We start from the raw sequence: 17,847 nt of genomic DNA on the forward strand, positions 1-17,847 counted from the left end.
TGTGTCATACCCAGTCCGTACCGGCCAGGAGAATTTATCGCTCACTTCATAAGAAACACCTCATCGCATTACAATTTCTGCGACTCAGTCTCCTCAGCCCCACTGACACGCCACCAGGCTCGCTCCAGCGGTTTATAACTAGCTCTCCCCTACACTTTTCACCTGAGCTGTGGCCGAGACCATCTTGCTCTACTCCGCCTCATCACAGCCAGAAAGGACTGCTCACGACCACCTCAACCCTTCACCTACTCATTCTTGATCAAATCCTTCCCAATCCTCAACAAAATGGGTGTCCAAGACGTTCTGTCCCGCAAGTCCGGCGTCATCGTCGGTGACGATGTGCTCGCCCTCTTCAAGTATGCCCGGGAGCACGAGTTCGCCATCCCCGCCATCAACGTCACCTCCAGCTCTACTGTCGTCGCCGCCCTCGAGGGTGCCCGCGACGCCAAGTCCCCCATCATCCTGTAGGTGTCCTCGCCCCCGCAGCGCCCCGACAAGCCTTGGGCCTTGACGGCTGATTTCTCGTGTCAAAAGGCAAACATCTCAGGGTGGTGCCGCCTACTTCGCCGGCAAGGGCGTTGACAACAAGGACCAGACCGCCTCTATCGCCGGTGGCATCGCAGCAGCACACTACATCCGGGCCATTGCTCCCACCTACGGCATCCCCGTCGTCCTGCACACCGACCACTGCGCCAAGAAGCTTCTGCCATGGCTCGACGGTCTGCTGGACGCCGACGAGAAGTACTTCAAGGAGCACGGCGAGCCCCTCTTCTCCTCTCACATGATCGACCTGTCCGAGGAGCCCGTCGAATACAACATCGAGACCACCGCCGCCTACCTGAAGCGCGCTGCCCCCATGAAGCAGTGGCTCGAGATGGAGATTGGCATCACTGGTGGTGAGGAGGACGGCGTGAACAACGAGGATGTCGACAACAACTCTCTGTACACCCAGCCCGAGGACATCCTGGCCATCGTCAAGGCCCTCGAGCCCATCAGCCCCTACTTCTCCATCGCCGCTGGCTTCGGCAACGTCCACGGTAGGCAACGCCCCCTCCGGCTGCCCCACTCTTCCTCCCCCGCATGTGATGCAGTCACTAACACCCCACCCCACAGGCGTCTACAAGCCTGGCAACGTCAAGCTGCACCCCGAGCTCCTGGGCAAGCACCAGCAGTACGTCAAGGAGCAGCTGTCCAGGAAGGACGACAAGCCCGTCTTCTTCGTCTTCCACGGCGGCTCCGGCTCCACCAAGGACGAGTACCTGCAGGCCATCAAGCTGGGCGTGGTCAAGGTCAACCTGGACACCGACATGCAGTTCGCCTACCTGTCTGGTATCCGGGACTACGTCCTCAACAAGAAGGACTACCTCCTGACCACCGTCGGCAACCCCGACGGCGCCGACAAGCCCAACAAGAAGTTCTTCGACCCCCGTGTCTGGGTGCGCGAGGGTGAGAAGACCATGACCAAGCGTCTCGAGGTCGCCCTCAAGGACTTCAACACCGAGAACCAGCTGTGAAGGGTGGGTTTTGTTGGCGCGTATGGGTCTTGTCTTAGTATTTACTGGAATGCTTTATGAGGCTGAATGAGATGACATGAGCGTTGAAACTCGATGGTTGGGAGCATAAATGGGAAATGGCGGCGGTCGGTTTGCCCACATCTAGGAGGTTGACCTGGAAAAAAGAACTCCTATTGGTGATACCTCGAAATTAAAAAAAAAAAAAGAAGCATTAATCGATATCTCGATGAATCGGTCCCGTTTTTCCTTTTCTTTCCCATGTGATCTGCTAGGTCTGGTGTGTAGTGCAACGTCCCTAGAAACAGGAATGACATTAGAAATAACATCCTTGTTGCTCTTCTACTATATAAAGCCCCGAACCCCCTCCCCCTCAGAATTTAGACTTGTGTGTATTGTCGTGGGCCCTCACCTGACAGGCCCTCATGTTCTCCCAACGAAGCATCGGATCCCATATTGGCTGCTGTCTGCCACCCCCCAGGTGCTCGTGCCTAATCTAGAAAGAACATACATGTCCCTCAGCCCTCACATGCTCGCCCCACCACGGGCCTACTGGCCCAGGTGCGCCTGCGCAAAGGCCGCGCTGGCCTCGTCGTCCAGCGGGGGCTCGGCCCTGACCTTGTCCGCCTTTGCGCTGTCGAAGCGCCAGACGCCCCCGGTCTTGTCGCCGTCGCCGTGGTCGGGGACGCCGACGTACTTGGCCAGCTCGGCGAGGACGGGGTCCGGGTCGGTCCGGACGGTGAAGTAGCGGCGCTGCCACATGCGGCCCTCGGCCTTCTCCTTGGCGCGCAGCTCGCGCTGGGCCGTCTCGATCTTGCCCTTCTCGCGGCCGACGGTGTCCATGTCGCCCTTGAGGATGCCGGCCGCGACCTTTTGCCAGGCGCGCCTCGACTCGAGCGGGTGCTGTGCCTCGAGGGGCGCGACGGACAGCGGGGTCGACTTGGCGGCCACGGCGTCGTAGCTGTCGACGAGGTTGGACGAGGACGCGTGCTTGGCGGGGCCCGAGTGGATCTCGAACGACTTGGTCCACTGGCCCGTCACGCTGTACAGCACGTCCTTCTCCTTGCCCGTCGGGTAGAGGGCCGCCGTGAAGCTGTTCTTCTTGCCCGAGAGCCAGCCCTTGCCGCTGTAGTCGATCTTGGCCGTGTAGCCCGACGACGAGGTGATGTAGGACGCCCCGTCGAGCTCGATAAAGGGCGAGCCAAAGATCAGGCCCTCCACGTGCAGGCTCGGGAGCGAGATGAGGAAGGTCTCCTTCTCGCCCTGCTTGTCGGGGACGGGCACGGTGAGGATGGCGTGGCCGATCTGCTTGATGTTGATGGTCTTGCTGAAGCTGGCCTTTTGCGCGTTGAAGCCCTCGAGGTGGACGCCGGTGGGCAGGTTGGTGATGCTGTAGGCGGTGGCGGGCGGGTGGTGGCTGGTCGAGGAGGGGCATGCGGGTTAGTCCGAGTCGGCGGCCAGTGCAGTGGGACGCGGCGTGCCATCTCACCTGACCTGCTCGCTGATGAGCTCCGTGGTGCCGGCCTCGTCCTCCCACCTGCCGAGGAACAGCTCCCCGAGGAAGGGGTTCAGGGGCTTCTTCTCGTTGCCATACTGCTCGCTCCTGCTGGCGTACTGCTGCTTGAGGGTGGTCAAGAACCACCTGAGCACCAGCAGGGCCCGTTTCTCGGGGTCGGCCTCCTTGGCGGGGGCGACGAATATCGATGGGTGCTCACACCAGTAGGAGCTGAACTCGGTCAGGCTGGTGCCGGACAGGATGAAGGGCGGTGCGGTGAGGCTGGACAGGTCGCCGTTGAAGGAGGCGATCGACTATGACCGGCGGGGGCCCACCACGGTTAGTGCTGGGTGCCTCGCCGACAGGGGACGTGTCCCGGGGGACCGCGTTGCGACGACATACCTTGAGGAAGGCGGACCAGCTGCCGCTCTGGGCCGCCTGCGCGTTTGGCTGGGCGGAGTCGGCCATGTTGAGTGTCTCTGTGTGCAGGGCGGTGCTTGTTGGTCTCTGCTGGCAAAGGTCTGGCCCGCGGTGTAAGCGACCGTGTCAGCACTCGAGTATGCAAGTTGGCAAGGTAGGTCTGGGTGTCTTCCCACAACCCCCTGAGGACTACAGGAAGGGTCTTTCCTAGGCGAGATCGGCATGCGATAATAACAAGGTCAGGTGTGGGAGTGGGTAAGTGGGGTTCAGCATCGTACCTTCACCGGGCGGCGGCGATTCTGCGACAGCGTGAGGGTTTGGCCCTGCAGGCTGCAGCGTGGGACAGTAGCGACCAAATCTCACAAATGCTGATGCTTCAAAGTGTTTGGCAGCCCAAGCGGGGTGTGTTTTGATTATGTTGTGGTCTGGAGACTCGTGGTCAAAGAAAAAGACGCTCTTTTTGGAAGGCAAATAATAAATCCTCCCGTCATCAGCCCAGCCCGCCCGCCCACCCGCCCTTGCCCAGGCCAGGCTCAGCCCGACTCACGGGGCCATGCGGCAGGTAATTTTAGCATGCATGGCCTGCGAACTTGGTTGAGGTCTGGCGTTGGGTACCTTGGGTAGGCAGCCCTCCGCCCTCCCAGGCGCACTTCTCCCACTCGAACTTGTGGTGCGTGCCACATCGGCCGAGCTTGAGGCCTCTGTCGCCTGACGTCAGTACTACCCTAGGGTAGCCCGGACAGACACTCGTCATCCGAACAGCCACACCCAGGGTGCTGGGTCGGGGAAGCGCGGCTAACGCTTCTTAAACCCGGCCTGGGACCCTGGCGGTGCCATGGTTGCAGTGCCACGGTCCACTGAGTATCGTCTCATACCTGACGACTTCCAAGGCCGTCCCCGTGTCTGGGAATTGTTCACTTTTACTATTGATTCCTCCTCCTCCAATATGAGAAATTCATGCCCAAAAAGTCTCGGCAGAACACATGTGCGCAGGGTATCTAGATCCATTCCGCCCGGCCCACCCCCCCCCAAACCCCAAACCCCTCCAGTGACAAGATAAAACCAGCTCTGTGGTGGCATGCGGAGGACACTAGCCAAGACGGCCAGGTGTGAGGCCAGCTTCAGTACTTGCCGCACTGGCTCACCAGCTGCCTCACCTGGTCCACGTTGAGCCCCGAGTAACGGTCCTCGGGCTTCTCCTCCCCGACTACAACCCACGGGCTGACGATGCACAGCTCCGTCTTCTTGTCCCACGCCCACGCCAGGCACTTCTTGGGCTGGCTTACACAAGAGTTCAGGCACTTTTCAACCGAGCCAGCGTGGTTGATCATGGATATGTCGTCCTGCCTTCCAACGTGGTCCTGGCCAGACCGTATTGGATTCTTGTCGAGCGCATCCAGGTCTGGCTGGCCGTATATCCCCCACAGGTCCTTCCAGAACACGGGCTTCTCGATCTTGGCAAACGTCTTGCCGACATCCCTCATCTGCGCCGGCTGTGCCAGGCCGTGGAATGAAACGACCGGCGAGCAGAACCGGTCGGCGGACGCCTTTGTGATCAGCGGCCTCTCGCCGTTGAAAAAGTGACCGTACCTCTCGCTGATGTAGACCCCGACCCTGCTCAGGGTCGTCGCGATCAGCTTGTCGCCCCACGTCTCGTCGACGGAGGCCGCGTAAGCCTGCGAGACCACCTCCTGGTTGTCCTCAAACAGGACCCTCATGGTCTCGTAGGACAGGATGAAGCTCGACCCCCCGTGCGCGAACCTGGTCTTGTAGTCGCCGATGGCGTTGCCGAGATACATGGCCCTGGAGGCATCGAGGTGCTCGAGGAATCGGTAGAGCGATGGCCGTATGATGAAGGTATCGTCGTCCTGCATGATGTACCACTTCTTCCCGGGCATGGTCTTCCACGCCAGTTCAAGGCTCGGTACGAACTGCAGTGCTCGGGTCAGCTGGGGAGCCTGGGGCCATTCGACGGGTCAGGTACCTTGAGAGCATCCAACTCCCACCCCGCGGCCTTGGATGACTGCTCCGCATCTTCCTTTCGGCCCTGCTCTATAGCATGGGTCATATCCCGGTATTTCTGTAGCCTCTCTGTGCTTTGGATCTGTGTCTCGACGACAGCCTCGTGTTCGATCGCCGCCGCAACCACGTCGTGTATGGCAACCGTCCTCCCTTTCAACTCGAGTGTCGTGGCAAAGTCGCCGACGACCAATATGTTGTCCCCGTACTCGCCGCCGGGCTTCAGCGCCCCCGAGGCCTCTAGCAGCGCCGGGACACGCTCCTGCGTGCCATAGCCCGTCTTGACGATGTAGGCAACCTCCTCGTCGGTGAAGGGATACTGGCCGGGCAGCTCGAGCAGCAGGCGTTCGTCGGCGTCCGGGGGGCGGAAGCTGCCGGAGACCTTGGACGAGGTGAGTCGCAGGAAGGAGAACAAGGGGCTGTCGTAGGGCAGGAACATCCACGCGATCGCGAACCAGACCAAGAGGACGAGTCCCGCCGCCAACGCGAGGCGTTGAGGGCCCGCGACACGGGGGAACATGGCAAAAGCTATCGTCGGACGGGCGAGGGTTGACCGGCTTAGGGAGGCAGGCCGACGAAATGGTAGAGACCGGGTAGGGCTCCCATTGCTGGAGTTCAGCGCCGTTCTCAATGTTGTTGCAAGGGTGAAGTCCAGGGGACGCTTCGTCATTGACGATCGTCCTGGCCAGCAACTGCCCGGCAGGCCGCCAGAGCCGCCCTGAACCCAATGCCAAGATAGGGAGGCAGACCAGCCAGGGGGTCTACGGCTAGGGTTAAACCCTGACAAGCTGTTGCGGAAGGAGATGGGAGGCAGAGACAACAGACAACGCGGATGCTAGACCCGGATTGATACATTGACACATGTGCCCTCGGGCTTGTCGGCGCACCCCTCCAGAGAAGACGGATTGCCATGCTGCCGGGACATGCAGAGGGTCGCCGTCGCGTCGCGCGCGGCCTAGGGGTCCACCCGTCCGGCATGTACTGCTGCCCAACGGGTACCTATCCATCTCATCTGACAGCATCTGCGCGACCCATTCCGGAATAAAGATGGAGGTGCAGGAACTGGATACCACGAGGGCATGCAGGAGCGCTGGCGAGATTGGTGTTGCCATGTTACCGTGTGGCTGCATGCCCCTGCAAAGGCCGTCACACATCACTTGATCCTGTCCGGTCCGGAAGCCCTTGCTTCGAGGAGCCGCGCTGGGCTGGCAGGCTGGCTGGTCACCTTCAACAGAGCACGAGGCTGCGGGCTGGTCCGGGGCTAAGTCATGGGAGGAATAGGCTTGTCCTTCACGTTACATTGCATTCTGCCGCAGAGGACTCGATCCAGTGCGCGACGCCGCTTGCATGCCCGCGATCCCACAGCGATCCTCCAGCGATCCCACCTGGCCGCGTGCCAGCCTCGTCGGTTCTGGCTGGACCGCCATAAATGGGATGCGATCCCCACGTCAAGCATCGGCTCGTGCGTCCATGTCTGTCTGCCAGATGGATCCGGTGCAATCCACGCTGATGAGACATCATGTTTGCCCAGCCCTTGCGGCCGCCCCAGGAGGAGGACCCTGCCGTCTATTACACGGCTGCGCGGGAGTCACTAGACAAGTTGCTGTCGACAAACGACCTGCAAAGCTCGTGTCTCTCGGCTGAGCCACATGGTCTCAAGGACATCCGCGACCTGAGATGTCATTTCTTCGGCTGTCTCGGGATCAACAGGCGGCTTCAGGTGTTGGGTAATGCCGGGGATGCCATCTGGGCAGAAGCCGAGGCCCTCGAGAGCAAAGACACAGAGCCCATCCAGAAGAACAACTCAAAGACACCACCCGTGGGCTCCAACGATCCCGGTGAGTACCAGCCTGGGATGAGATATGTCACGGCTCTGAGCCTGCAGGCGGAGCTGAAGCGGATATCCGTCCTCCGCAGGACCCCGGCTCTCAGGGGCCTGGTGAGAGAGGTCCAGCGTAGTCTCGTGGCATGGAGAGACGAGAACAAGAAGAACATCAGCAATGTCGAGAAGCTCAGGATCGACACAACCCATTTCCGCCAGATGCTGCCCCCGGGGGCGCCTGAGGCCACCCGTCAGCCCGAGGGCCCAGGCGCCGTGGCCGTGGCCGCGTCAGCCCAGGAACCAGGTCCTCAGCTGAGCAGAGAACGGCGTCGTAGCACGAACCTGACCCAGGGGAGCCTGACGGAACACGACGACTTCTCGCAGATGCTCAGGACCATTGTTGACGACGAACGCAAGAAGAACAAGGAGGACCCTCCTGAGGATGACCCGATGACCTCGTACGAGCTCAAGAGAGATATCAAGGCGCAACTAATCCTGCTCGAGCGTCCAACAACATCTGCTTCAAAGACGCCATCGGTCATGGGGAACGTTATGGAGCCCGACTGGGAGGACGTCGGAGATGAGATATTCAAAGGCAGGTTCCCCGACCAACAGGTCTCCATGTTTCACCTCCTGAACGGGGTGTTGAAAGGGGGCCAGTTGAACAGGGGGAAGCTGGAGAGGACTTTCAAGAGGACCCGGGAGGACGAGCTTTGCCCGAGGAAGCTGAGATACTACCATATTCCTGTTAACAACATGCAGGTGAGCCAGGACCCTTTCGTTCTTCCAAGCGGTATCGATATTGTGTATTCTGAAAAGGGCAAATGGTCGACCGACGCGTAAATCATTACCGCCACCACGTTGAGGCAGTTACGGGGCTGATACCTTGACCCCCTCCCCAAATGCCTGCTTGCGTGAGGACAAGCTCTTCTGGTCCAGTACGGCGAGGCTGACAAGACTTCGCAGTGGGCCGAGGTATGAGAACAACGACTTCCAGGCCAGACTGATCTGCAGGTGAAAAGTCTAACCCGGTCCCAGCAAGCAATTGCGAGCTACTTTGACGAGCCTTATCCTAAGCCGGGGCACGAGTTCTACCCATCCACAAAATTGGTCCTGCGTGATGACTGCTGGAGGGGCCAGGAACACGGTAATGAGCCGCACTCGATGGTCCACAACCGTCACTTGCGCCCGATGTGCGAGAAGATATCGACAGGTAGGTTGTGTCCGCAAGGACGGTGTGGAGGCGACCAGTAGCCGCCATGCTCACTGTGACCTCAGATCCGGATGATGCCTACCACAAAGGGGAGAACAGCCTCGTCCTGTTTGTGAGTTCGCCTTTTGGGATTCTCGGTTCTGCTTCTTAACTTGCCATACAGATGCCCTTCCTTCACTGGGAGACAGACAGGAGAAGAAATCAGGCGGCAAACCTGATAGAGCGGCTTGCAGACGAGCACGAACTGGACCTGAGGGAGACTGCGCAAATGTGGAAGGCCATACGAAAAGAAGACCGAAGCGGTCTCCGCAAATTAGCCCCGCCACGTCCTGTTCCAGCAGCCACGGGTTACAAGGAGCCGAACTATTACAGGACTCGCGGGACAGACAGAGACAAGATCCTGCAAGCCCTGGCCGTGATATTGTGGGAGAAAATCCGCAAGGCCGGCTCGACAACAATGCCTACAGGTCTGCCACACATGCTGTGGCAGAGGATTAGGGATGAGGCTTTCGAGGACACTCTGATTTTGGCCTTGAAAAACGCTCTCGTGGAGAAGGCATGCGCCCAGGAGATACCACAGATACTGCAAGCGTTCATCTCGAACCGGGCCCCGGGCCAAAAAGAGCAGCCGGCCTTGGACTGGGACCACGCCCTCTGGAGGATCAAGGAAGCCGGCAAAGGCTATCCAACACCGCACGCTCTTGAAGACATCCTCTGGGAGCAGATCAAGAAGGCTAGGAAAATAGCTGACCGCAGGAGAGGATTCAAGGACGCCAGTGACCAGGAGCCAGAAGAGTCCATGGAGGACGCGGAGACGGGCAGCAGCAGGCTAGGACGCATCTTCCAGTCACCAACGACGATATTCAAGGGGGTCAAGGTTGATGAGTACGGCTGCCCCCAGCCCAGGAACAAGCTCGCCAGGGTCTTGATCAAGGCCGCAAGACTTTATGAGCAGATCATGACATACCCTGATCAGAGGATCATGGAGAAGGATCTCTTCTCTGATCCTCCACTCCATCCTCGACGAACCCTAGACCAGGCATATTTCTGGCGGCTCCGCACGACAAGAAACAGAGACCGCGACCAGGTCGTGTATCGACACACCAACGCGGAGTTCGCGCACAAGTACCGCCCTCTTAACATAGGCCATCCACGTGACAAGGCTGCGGCGTCATCGACGGACAGCCTGACCCGTTCCGCCAGGGAGGACAACACGGCAGAGGAAGAGACTTGGCAATGGAGCCGCCACGGGGAGTTCGAAGAGACGTTTGGATGCGCCCAGTGCGATGCAGATATTCGCAAAGTACCGCGCGCGATTATGGTCGACCAGTTATGGATGTGGGTACTGGACAAGGACACGATCCTTACATGCTTCCCTCAGAGGTATGGGATGTCATACAAAGATGAGTCGGGCGTACACCAGTCCATACGAACAAGAGTCAAGACCCGCAGTAACCCAGACAACCACGTCCGGTCCGTCTTCGACCTCGCCCTGATCATCCTGGACGAGTGTTTCAACACCTTCTTCAACAGGGCCCGGACGGCCGACAAAAGACCTCAGGTTATGGACATGTTCGCCGAAAGCATAGGCCGCGTGGTAGGTTGGGCCCCAGCCCGGCTCTCACTTCCAAACAGGGGGAGGTATTGCCTGCAGGAGCGTATGCGGGGGAGGCCAAGCACGATCGCTGACGTCGGGCCAGACTCACAAACAGGCCATTGCCTTCAGGCACCTGTGGAGCCTCTCGGAGCGCCTCACCGCAATCTACCAGAGCGACGTCGAGGAAACGGTCGACCCAAGCATCTACCAGTCCGATGTTGAAGACAAGGTCGACCCGAGGATCATGCTTGCCCTTCTCGACGTGACCCCAGAGGCCGAGCTCCAGCGCGAGATCCGCGACATAATCGACGAGCTGGACATCATGCTTCACATTGTCGGGCAGCAGCAGGAGGTGATCAAGCGGTTCGTCAGGTTCGCGGAGGATGTGCTCAAAACCAAGCCCGTCAAGTCTCATGGGAAGGCGCCTGCCTCTGCATCCGACGATATCCAAGACATTGTGGACGACCAGGTGAGGTCGTTCGGGGCCCGCAGCTTGGATCTTCTCTCCGAGGTGGAGGACAGGATCAAGGAGCTCGAGGGGCTGAAGGCCAGCGCGCTCAGCACGGCGGAGAACGTCTGTTCCCTTGCTCCTTCCCCGTCACGTTCATTCGCTGACCACCTCTCAGGTGAACGATCTCCTCGGCCTGAAGCAGCAGCAAGCAAGCGTGGTCCAGGCCTACGAGGCCATGAAGCAGGGCGAGGAGACGGTGCGCCAGGGCAAGGCGATCATGGTCTTTACCGTCATGACGATCCTATTCGTATGAGACTCTGATGCCCCTCACCTCCCCCGCCACGTGGCCTGCGATCTAATCTCCCAAAAACAACAGCTTCCCCTGTCGTTCATGAGCAGCCTCTTCGGGATGAACGCCGTAGAGCTTACGGGCTCAGACCCGTCGCCTGGGGCAGGTGACGACTCGCGGCCGGTAGCAGATGAGATCGAGACCTTCTGGCCAATCACCTTCAAGAGGCAGATACTGATTATGTGTAAGTTGGCCCAACCACGTAGGAGGCCCAGGAAAGGGAGAAACACGAAGAAGCAGTAAAGAAAAGGCACCTGACAATGCAGTCACCGTCTCATTGGGCGCCGTCCTGGCGGTGATCATCCCAGCCTTCAGCCCGTTCGCGCGAGCGGCCGCCGGCTCTGCGCTGCGGTACACGGCCGCGCGCGCCGTGACAGCCGCGCCGCTGTACCGTTTCTGGCTCGGCCGGGGGTGGAGCAGCAAGAAATTGCGGGCACAGGCGGGCGCCGCTGTCAGGGACATGAAGCACGCGGTGCGCGAGGCCATGAGGCGCCAGCGGCTGGAGGAGTCCGAGGTCCACGACGGCGTCAGGAGGAGCACGAAGCCGCCGGCAGATGCGATGGTAGCCGGGCCCAGCCCGCGGCAGCGACAGAGACATGGGATGTCACGAAGAAGGGGTGATGGTGTCTAGGGGAGAGGCGGGGGGACGAATCGGAGGTGCTGCCTCGGTCCTGGGTGGTTGCATGCGCGGTTGTGCTGTCACGGTGCCGGGCGAGGTAGCGAAAGGCCCATGCCGGCGAATCTATCCCTCCACCGGCAGCCCTGGGTTCCTGCACGCTTTGACCCTCTTGTCCTCTTCAATTTCGGAAACCTTGCGTAAGCTTGATGCGCCTTGAGCGCCAAGGCAATGCGCCGCGCTCGCTGCGGCCCGGTGGGATTCGCGGTCTGCTAATAAGGCAACCAGGGGGTTGTCGGAGACGCTGTCGCGGCTTCAGCTTGACCTGGCCCACAAAGCAGATGACCGTGTGTGATTGACGCCCGATTTCTGTGCGTCTCACATTTGAGAGACACCGCAGCTGAACCCACATGCCTGGGTATACCCGTCTACGAAAGACAGCCTCTGAGAATGGTGCAATCGATAAGATAGTTTGCCGGCAATACTCAGCACTTGAGTCTTGCAGTTGGGAGCTACATAACAGATACAATACGGTAAAGCAAGGCTTCTTTCGCTCAACACACAAAGGGAAATAGGAAACAAGGTCAAGATGAACAGCAGCGCCTCTTCCATTTCCATTTGATTTGACCCCAATAAAACCCCTTTCGCCGAGATATGATGCTAACGCCTCTGGGATGATGATAACGAATGACTGCATGTTTGTGTGCCACCTCCGGTTTGTGGCACATACATTCGGGGCCAGGCTGTCTCGCAGGCCTTGCTCCTGCCTTCCGGGATGTCGAAGGCGACGGAACAGGACGGAAGCACAGCGCTATGAAGAGCGGCTTGGGTCTTTCGAAAACCGAGATTGCGGGTAGGCATGCCCCATCCCAGGGCACCGCAGGCGAAGGGTCCACTAGGCCCTCCTGACGCGGTTGAATATCCTCTTCATGAACCCCCGGTCGCCGCCGGCCGCCACATCGGGGCTCCAGTGGTCGGTCCCCGTCAGGATGGCCTCGATGCTCTCCTTGGGCGTCCGGCCCTGGGACATGTAACTCGGGCCCTGCTGCTGTGACGCCGATGGGTTCTGTTGCGACTGCTCCTCTGCCCTCGTGGTGTTGGACTGCTGGCTCTTCCTCCCGGTGGCCGGCAGGTAGGCGGCCTGCTGCGCGGCCTGCCACCCGTAGATTTGCTCGTCGTCGGCCCTCAGATCGGGTCTTGTCAGGGTCATCCGCAGGGTCATCTCTCTCGAGTTGGCCGGGATCTGCGCGTACGCGTCGTTGGGCTCCCGCACCGCCAGGCCGCCCCGCTGGGCTGACTGTAGCGGGTCTGTCAGGACCCTTGTCGGGCGGTGGTGGCCGGGGGGAGGCGTCAGGCCACCCATGTGGGGGGTCCTGGGCGAGTCCGGGTCTGAGATGCTGCTTGCGTCGTCGTCGTCGTCATCGTCGTCGTCGCTCAGGTCGTCGTCGTCGCCGTCGTCCAGGAAGGACCGCATGTGGTCGGCCGAGTCGTCCTTCAGCTGCAGCCGCGACTGACGTTTCCTGACCATGGAGCGCCGGTTCGACAGGGTTGGAGGGGCCTGTACCGAGTCTGTCGCCGGGAAGCCGAACTCAATGGCCTCGTCGAACTTTTGTGGGGACGCCAGGTACACCCGGAGCTTGAGCCGGGCTTCGGGGTCTTGGTAGTGGGCCGCGCCAGGGTCTATGCCTGTAAGGGATCCTGACCGCACGTGCTGCTGCCGCGGGTTCATGAGTGACAGGGTGCGAGACAACCGTTGGGCATGGTGTGTGCCGCTTGGCTGCTGCTGATGTTGTGGAAGGGTTGTAATATTGGGCGGGGAGCTTGGTGCCGTGTCACTGTCCCTCGGCTCTGACTGGCTGCCGGATACGGCTGGTTGACCAAACGGGCGCATGGATATTGACAGGTGGCGCCGGAAGGACGGCCGCCTGCTCTTGGCCGCATGCGGGAGCTCCTCCCGCAGGTTCGCGTGGTAGTCGTCCAGGAAGAGGCGGAGGTCCAGGTCCTCCTCCTCATCCAGCCACCTGAAGCTCTCGTACAGGCTCTCTCGCGCGGGGTCCTCCCGGCCGGCGGCGTGGGACTGGGCCATTGCCTCTGTCAGCGAATCAAAGCTCCCACGCCTGGTTGACAGGGTGCTCGTGGAGCAGTCGATTTCCGGCGTGGGCGTCAGGTTCAGGTTGCTAGTCTTGTGGCGGAGCTTGTAGATGGCCTCGTCCGCGGCGTCCAGGATGACACTGGCGCGCAGGTGCCTGACCAGTTCACACTGCTCCTGGCGGGACAGTTGGGTTTTCCTGGCCTTGTCTGGGTGGTTCAAGAACCAGGACGAGTCTGACACGGCCGTGGACGGGGAGTCGCGGATTGCGAAGGGATCTGGGGCGCTGCGTTTGGAGATGTGCCTCCGGCGCTTGCTCTTGTGGGTTGTGATGTCGTCGTAGTGGTTGTAGATGTCGTCCACGTCGGTAGACTCCTGTGCAAAACGAAGACGTTCCAGCGTGGAGAAGTACTGGACGAGAAGTACACGTTAGCTTTGGGGCAAATGTGACACGGACAGAGAGCTGGCAAAAACACCATGTGGAGGCGAGGAGGAATATAAAAAGGAAAACAAGAAAGGCACCAGGCACCCGGATTTGTTGACGACTTCGGGGCATGGGGGCACGACTCGTGCGAGCATGTGCAAGTCTGGTGGGTCCAGCAGGAACGGAGGGGACAGCGGACAGGAACAGCGGGTCAGAGCCTCGCTTGCGCAGTGTGAACGGGGCTATCGAGGCATGCAGGAGCACTGCATGGGAGCAGGGATGCGTGCTCCACACAGGCACCCGACATGCCCCGGGTGCCCTGGAGGCCCTGAGCCCAAGCGCCTCTGGTCCTGCCTGCAGTTGCTACAACGCGGGCAAGAGGGCAGCCGGTGACGACAGAACACGAGCTCCGTGGTCCTCGAGCGAGGGTCGTCAGGTCGTGTCTACCTCGTCACCCTCCGCCTGGCCATGCAGGGCAGGGGCGTGGCAGGGCATTGGCAAATTCCGCCATCCACACTTGCGGAGCCCCGGCCAGGCACGCAGCGGGGGACGGAAGTGGAGCGCGACTCGCGGCTGAAATATGGAGGCGTGATTGCTGCAGCCTGGAAGCTGAAGGTATGGGTGCATGAACCAGCCAGACCCGCCCCTCCCCCCGATACAACGACAATAATAACCAGAATTGCGAACAACGAAGGAGAACAGCAGGTGGTGGGTATGTACAGCAACTTGGCGACCGGCTCGAACCTGGCTGTGACCAGGAACTCGTGAAGCAGCAGGTGTGGGTGGGTGAGATTGGGCGCGGGTGGGTGTGTAAAACAAGACGATATAGAGGAAAGCAAACACACCTCGTGGGCAGGCTCTGATAACGGACAGAAAGAGGGGAAAACGAAAAGTAGAATTCAGAAAACAGAAAGGAACCAGCGAGGCACGTTCTCCGCCCCAAGCCAGAGGAAAATCCGGGGTTGGGGAGCAGACGAGGTGCCGGCCCAGGCAAATAACCGAGAGTTGACGCGGTGCGCTGGAATGGGAAAGCAGATTGAAGAGCACTGGCGATCATGCCAGAGTTGGACTGTCTGTTGGATCCCTTCCCAATCCAGACAAGCACTGGCAAGGAAGGAAGGTTCAGAGGCTCAGGGGACCCAACGGGACCCTTGCGGCCCAGGGCCCAGGGCCCAGCACCCAGCATCCGGGGCCAGGGCATTTGCCTAAGGGCCCCGGGCCCACAACCACAACGGATGGGCGAGAGAGTGTGTGTGTGACGGGGCTGCAGCAGCCAACAGAAACCGCCGCCTCGCTTGCCCCATCCTCCCGGACCCAACGCTGCGGCTCGTCTGCGCACAGGCTTAGTGGTCGCTGGCAGCTGGGTGCTAGGCCTTGAAAGCCCTAGTCCTGCACCGTCTCAAACGCCGAAGGACCGCCCAACCCGCCGTTTGATGTCAGCCGACTTCCGCAGTGTCATGGCCGTGATGCATGCTCCGTGGTGCTTCAACTCCCCGTCACTTGCCGGAAACTTGGAAGCTCGTATGCCATGCCGCCCCTGAAAATATGCAGCCGGATCAAGAAGTGGCTGCATTGCATATTGGACAGGGCACCAAGCGCATCTCTGCGCCGTGCCATTGGGCCGCCCGGGTGATGAGGTTGATAAACAATCATGCGGCGCGACTTCGCCGCCTCCCAATTGGGTGCACATCTCCTTGAGACAAAAAAAAAATGGGAGGGAGGGGGGAAGAGGAGAGTGTGTGCAGGGGAATAACGTGACTGCGTGACCGACCAATCGACCGGAATGCCGGCCGCGGGCCACTGGAATGTCGGAACCGGGGGTCCAGCTAAGTGCTGACGCGCTGGCGCGAACCCAGGTTGCCAGGGCCGTCGTAACCCGGCAGCTGAAGGATCGGGCCCCGTTGTGCGGGCGGGCAGGGAGGAAGGGAGATGGGGCGGGGAGGACACAAACAACCAACATACCTTTCGCTGGATTGCCAGGGGTAGTGCCTCATATTCCTCGCGCGTCAGTGGTGGCGGTCCTCCGCCCTCCGATGTGTTGGCCGGCTCCTTCGCATCCTTCAAGCCATTTGGCGCCCCGGAAGCAGACCGCGGCGGTGTCGTCCTGCCCTCGTGGGCCTCGACCGCCGTCCCGTCGTCGCTGATTCGCTTCCACGAGACGCCCGAGTCCATGCCGGCGTCGCCAAGCATCCCCACAGGGACGTCATCCTGGTGCGACTGGTGCTGGTGCTGGTGCCCGTGCTGGTGCTGGTGCCCTTTCCTGTTCCAAAGCCCGGTGAACGGGTTCGACGTGCGCGAGAGGTTCTTGGGTGCCGAGCGAGGCCTCAGGTGTGCGTGGAGGCCGTGATGGTAAGGGTCGGTCGGGATCCCCCCGCCGGACGACGCCCACGTCGACGACAGGAAGGCGGACGCGTCACTGGTGTCGCCGAGCCCGGACAGCTCAGGCATGGTCTTTGGCGGCATGGGGCGGTAGGTGGTGTGGTGGGAGTTGTGGCGGCGCGGCAGGGTCGGAGAGCCCTCGGGGCTCTCTGTCGAGGCGTCGAAGAAGGCCTCGAGCGGGAAGGGGCGGCGTCCTGCGGGCGAGGGACGGTCAGGGGAGGTCGAGGTCGAGGTCGGGGTGGACGGCGAGCTCGATAAAGGGGAGCCGGTTGCGCTCAGGTCTGCCCCTAGGTCGTCCCCGCCCTCGTCGTCTGTGAGGTCCAGATGGGCCCACCGGCGGTCCCAGAAGCCGTAGATCTCGTCGCTGCTGGCGGCGGCGGCGGCGGCGGTGGTGGTGGTGTCGGTCTCGCGGAGTCTGGCGAGGTCCTGGAAGGAGTGCAGGCGGGTCAGGCCCTCTTGGAAGACGGCGCTGTCGATGGACGAAGGGGACGGTGGCGGCAGGTCGGGGCGGGTGGTTATGAGGAGGTATGGGAGGTACTGTGATGGGAGGTATGGGAGGGGTGGGAGGTGGGAGTCGTCGTGTTTTGGCAGGCCGGGCTCATGGCACGCTGCATGCTCGACGGTACCGGGAAACGAGGTCGGAGAGTCGAGGCTGGAGGGCGAAGTGGCATCGATTGGAACCCCAGATTGGGCAATAGCCGTGCCGGCTGGTCGCTCGACCCCTTGCGCTGCTGCGCGTGCAGTGGGCGTGGGCGGCTCGGGAGGCTCGAGGGGGAGGCTGCCCTGGCTGCCCTGGCTGCCCTGGCTGCCCTGGCTGCCCTGGCTGCCCTGGCTGCCCATCTCGCTAGCTGCGGACTGGGCTTGCAGGGGGCTTGCCTCGCTCCTCTCTGCTAGCGCCGTGATAATTTGGCTGGGGGTTGCAATTTGCCCAAGCTGCAGGCCCTCGGGTGGGCTGCCCGGCTCCACCTTGCGAGCTGGCAGCTGCATGTGATGGCTTGTTGCGACCCCGGGCCCGCAAGGGACATCCATCCAAGGGGACCGCCTCCTGCTGTTGTGAGTCCTGGAGGGGAGGAAAAGGGAAGAGGTGGGCCTGTCGTGTCCCGACGGCCTGGGAGCAGCAGAACAACAAGACTCGCGCCGGCCTTGCCGTGGGAGAGTCCAGAGTCCAGACTCCAGACTCCAGAGTCCCTCTGCTGCTGGTCGTCGACTGGCGGGGCGGCCTGTGGCAGTATATAACAAAAGTCGCGACACGCAGAGAAAACAGCCGGCGCTCAGATGCTGTCGCAGCTGTTCGAGCCCACGCCTCGTCCCAACATCCTGTCCCTGCAGACTGCGATTCACAGCCATTCGACTGGACAGCCCAGCCAGCCAGCCCAGCACCGCCAGAGCTTGCTGATCACTGCCGGCCGCCGTTGGAGCTTCGCCGGGCATGGGCACCCCGGGCAGCGCGCACCTCCAGCTC

At 61.1% G+C, this 17,847-nt stretch overlaps 4 protein-coding genes across 4 annotated transcripts; 1 reads left to right on the forward strand and 3 right to left on the reverse strand.

Moving 5' to 3' along the window:
* Positions 1–285: 285 nt before the first annotated feature.
* Positions 286–1,514, forward strand: KVR01_000206 (fructose-bisphosphate aldolase FBA1; the record flags this gene model as incomplete). The annotated part of the gene is made up of 3 exons (XM_044789272.1): positions 286–464; positions 535–1,037; positions 1,114–1,514. The coding sequence occupies 3 exons, from the start codon at positions 286–288 to the stop codon at positions 1,512–1,514; spliced, it is 1,083 nt and encodes a 360-aa protein (XP_044650155.1).
* Positions 1,515–1,725: 211 nt separating this feature from the next.
* On the reverse strand, positions 1,726–3,930 carry KVR01_001038 (uncharacterized protein). Its single transcript, XM_044792610.1, has 4 exons — positions 3,705–3,930; positions 3,409–3,527; positions 3,001–3,320; positions 1,726–2,928 (listed from the first exon to the last, which is right to left on the reverse strand). The coding sequence occupies exons 2-4, from the start codon at positions 3,472–3,474 to the stop codon at positions 2,061–2,063; spliced, it is 1,254 nt and encodes a 417-aa protein (XP_044650987.1). The 5' UTR covers positions 3,475–3,527; positions 3,705–3,930; the 3' UTR covers positions 1,726–2,060.
* Positions 3,931–4,462: 532 nt separating this feature from the next.
* On the reverse strand, positions 4,463–6,502 carry KVR01_000918 (uncharacterized protein). Its single transcript, XM_044786374.1, has 2 exons — positions 5,411–6,502; positions 4,463–5,357 (listed from the first exon to the last, which is right to left on the reverse strand). The coding sequence occupies exons 1-2, from the start codon at positions 6,113–6,115 to the stop codon at positions 4,548–4,550; spliced, it is 1,515 nt and encodes a 504-aa protein (XP_044650867.1). The 5' UTR covers positions 6,116–6,502; the 3' UTR covers positions 4,463–4,547.
* A 5,886-nt stretch (positions 6,503–12,388) lies between these two features.
* Positions 12,389–16,469, reverse strand: KVR01_000065 (uncharacterized protein; the record flags this gene model as incomplete). The annotated part of the gene is made up of 2 exons (XM_044787521.1): positions 12,389–13,993; positions 15,969–16,469. The coding sequence occupies 2 exons, from the start codon at positions 16,467–16,469 to the stop codon at positions 12,389–12,391; spliced, it is 2,106 nt and encodes a 701-aa protein (XP_044650014.1).
* Positions 16,470–17,847: the final 1,378 nt, after the last annotated feature.

Source organism: Diaporthe batatas, assembly GCF_019321695.1.
Source record: "Diaporthe batatas strain CRI 302-4 chromosome Unknown Contig00001, whole genome shotgun sequence".
Lineage (NCBI taxonomy): Eukaryota > Fungi > Ascomycota > Sordariomycetes > Diaporthales > Diaporthaceae > Diaporthe > Diaporthe batatas.

Coding starts and splice junctions, on each gene's coding strand:
- KVR01_001038 (XM_044792610.1), bottom strand. CDS start 3,474: ATGGCCGACTCCGCCCAGCCAAACGCGCAGGCGGCCCAGAGCGGCAGC. Junction 3,321..3,408: donor GCTGGTCCGCCTTCCTCAAG/GTATGTCGTCGC, acceptor CGCCGGTCATAG/TCGATCGCCTCCTTCAACGG. Junction 2,929..3,000: donor CTCATCAGCGAGCAGGTCAG/GTGAGATGGCAC, acceptor CTCCTCGACCAG/CCACCACCCGCCCGCCACCG.
- KVR01_000918 (XM_044786374.1), bottom strand. CDS start 6,115: ATGACGAAGCGTCCCCTGGACTTCACCCTTGCAACAACATTGAGAACG. Junction 5,358..5,410: donor GGGAGTTGGATGCTCTCAAG/GTACCTGACCCG, acceptor CGAGCACTGCAG/TTCGTACCGAGCCTTGAACT.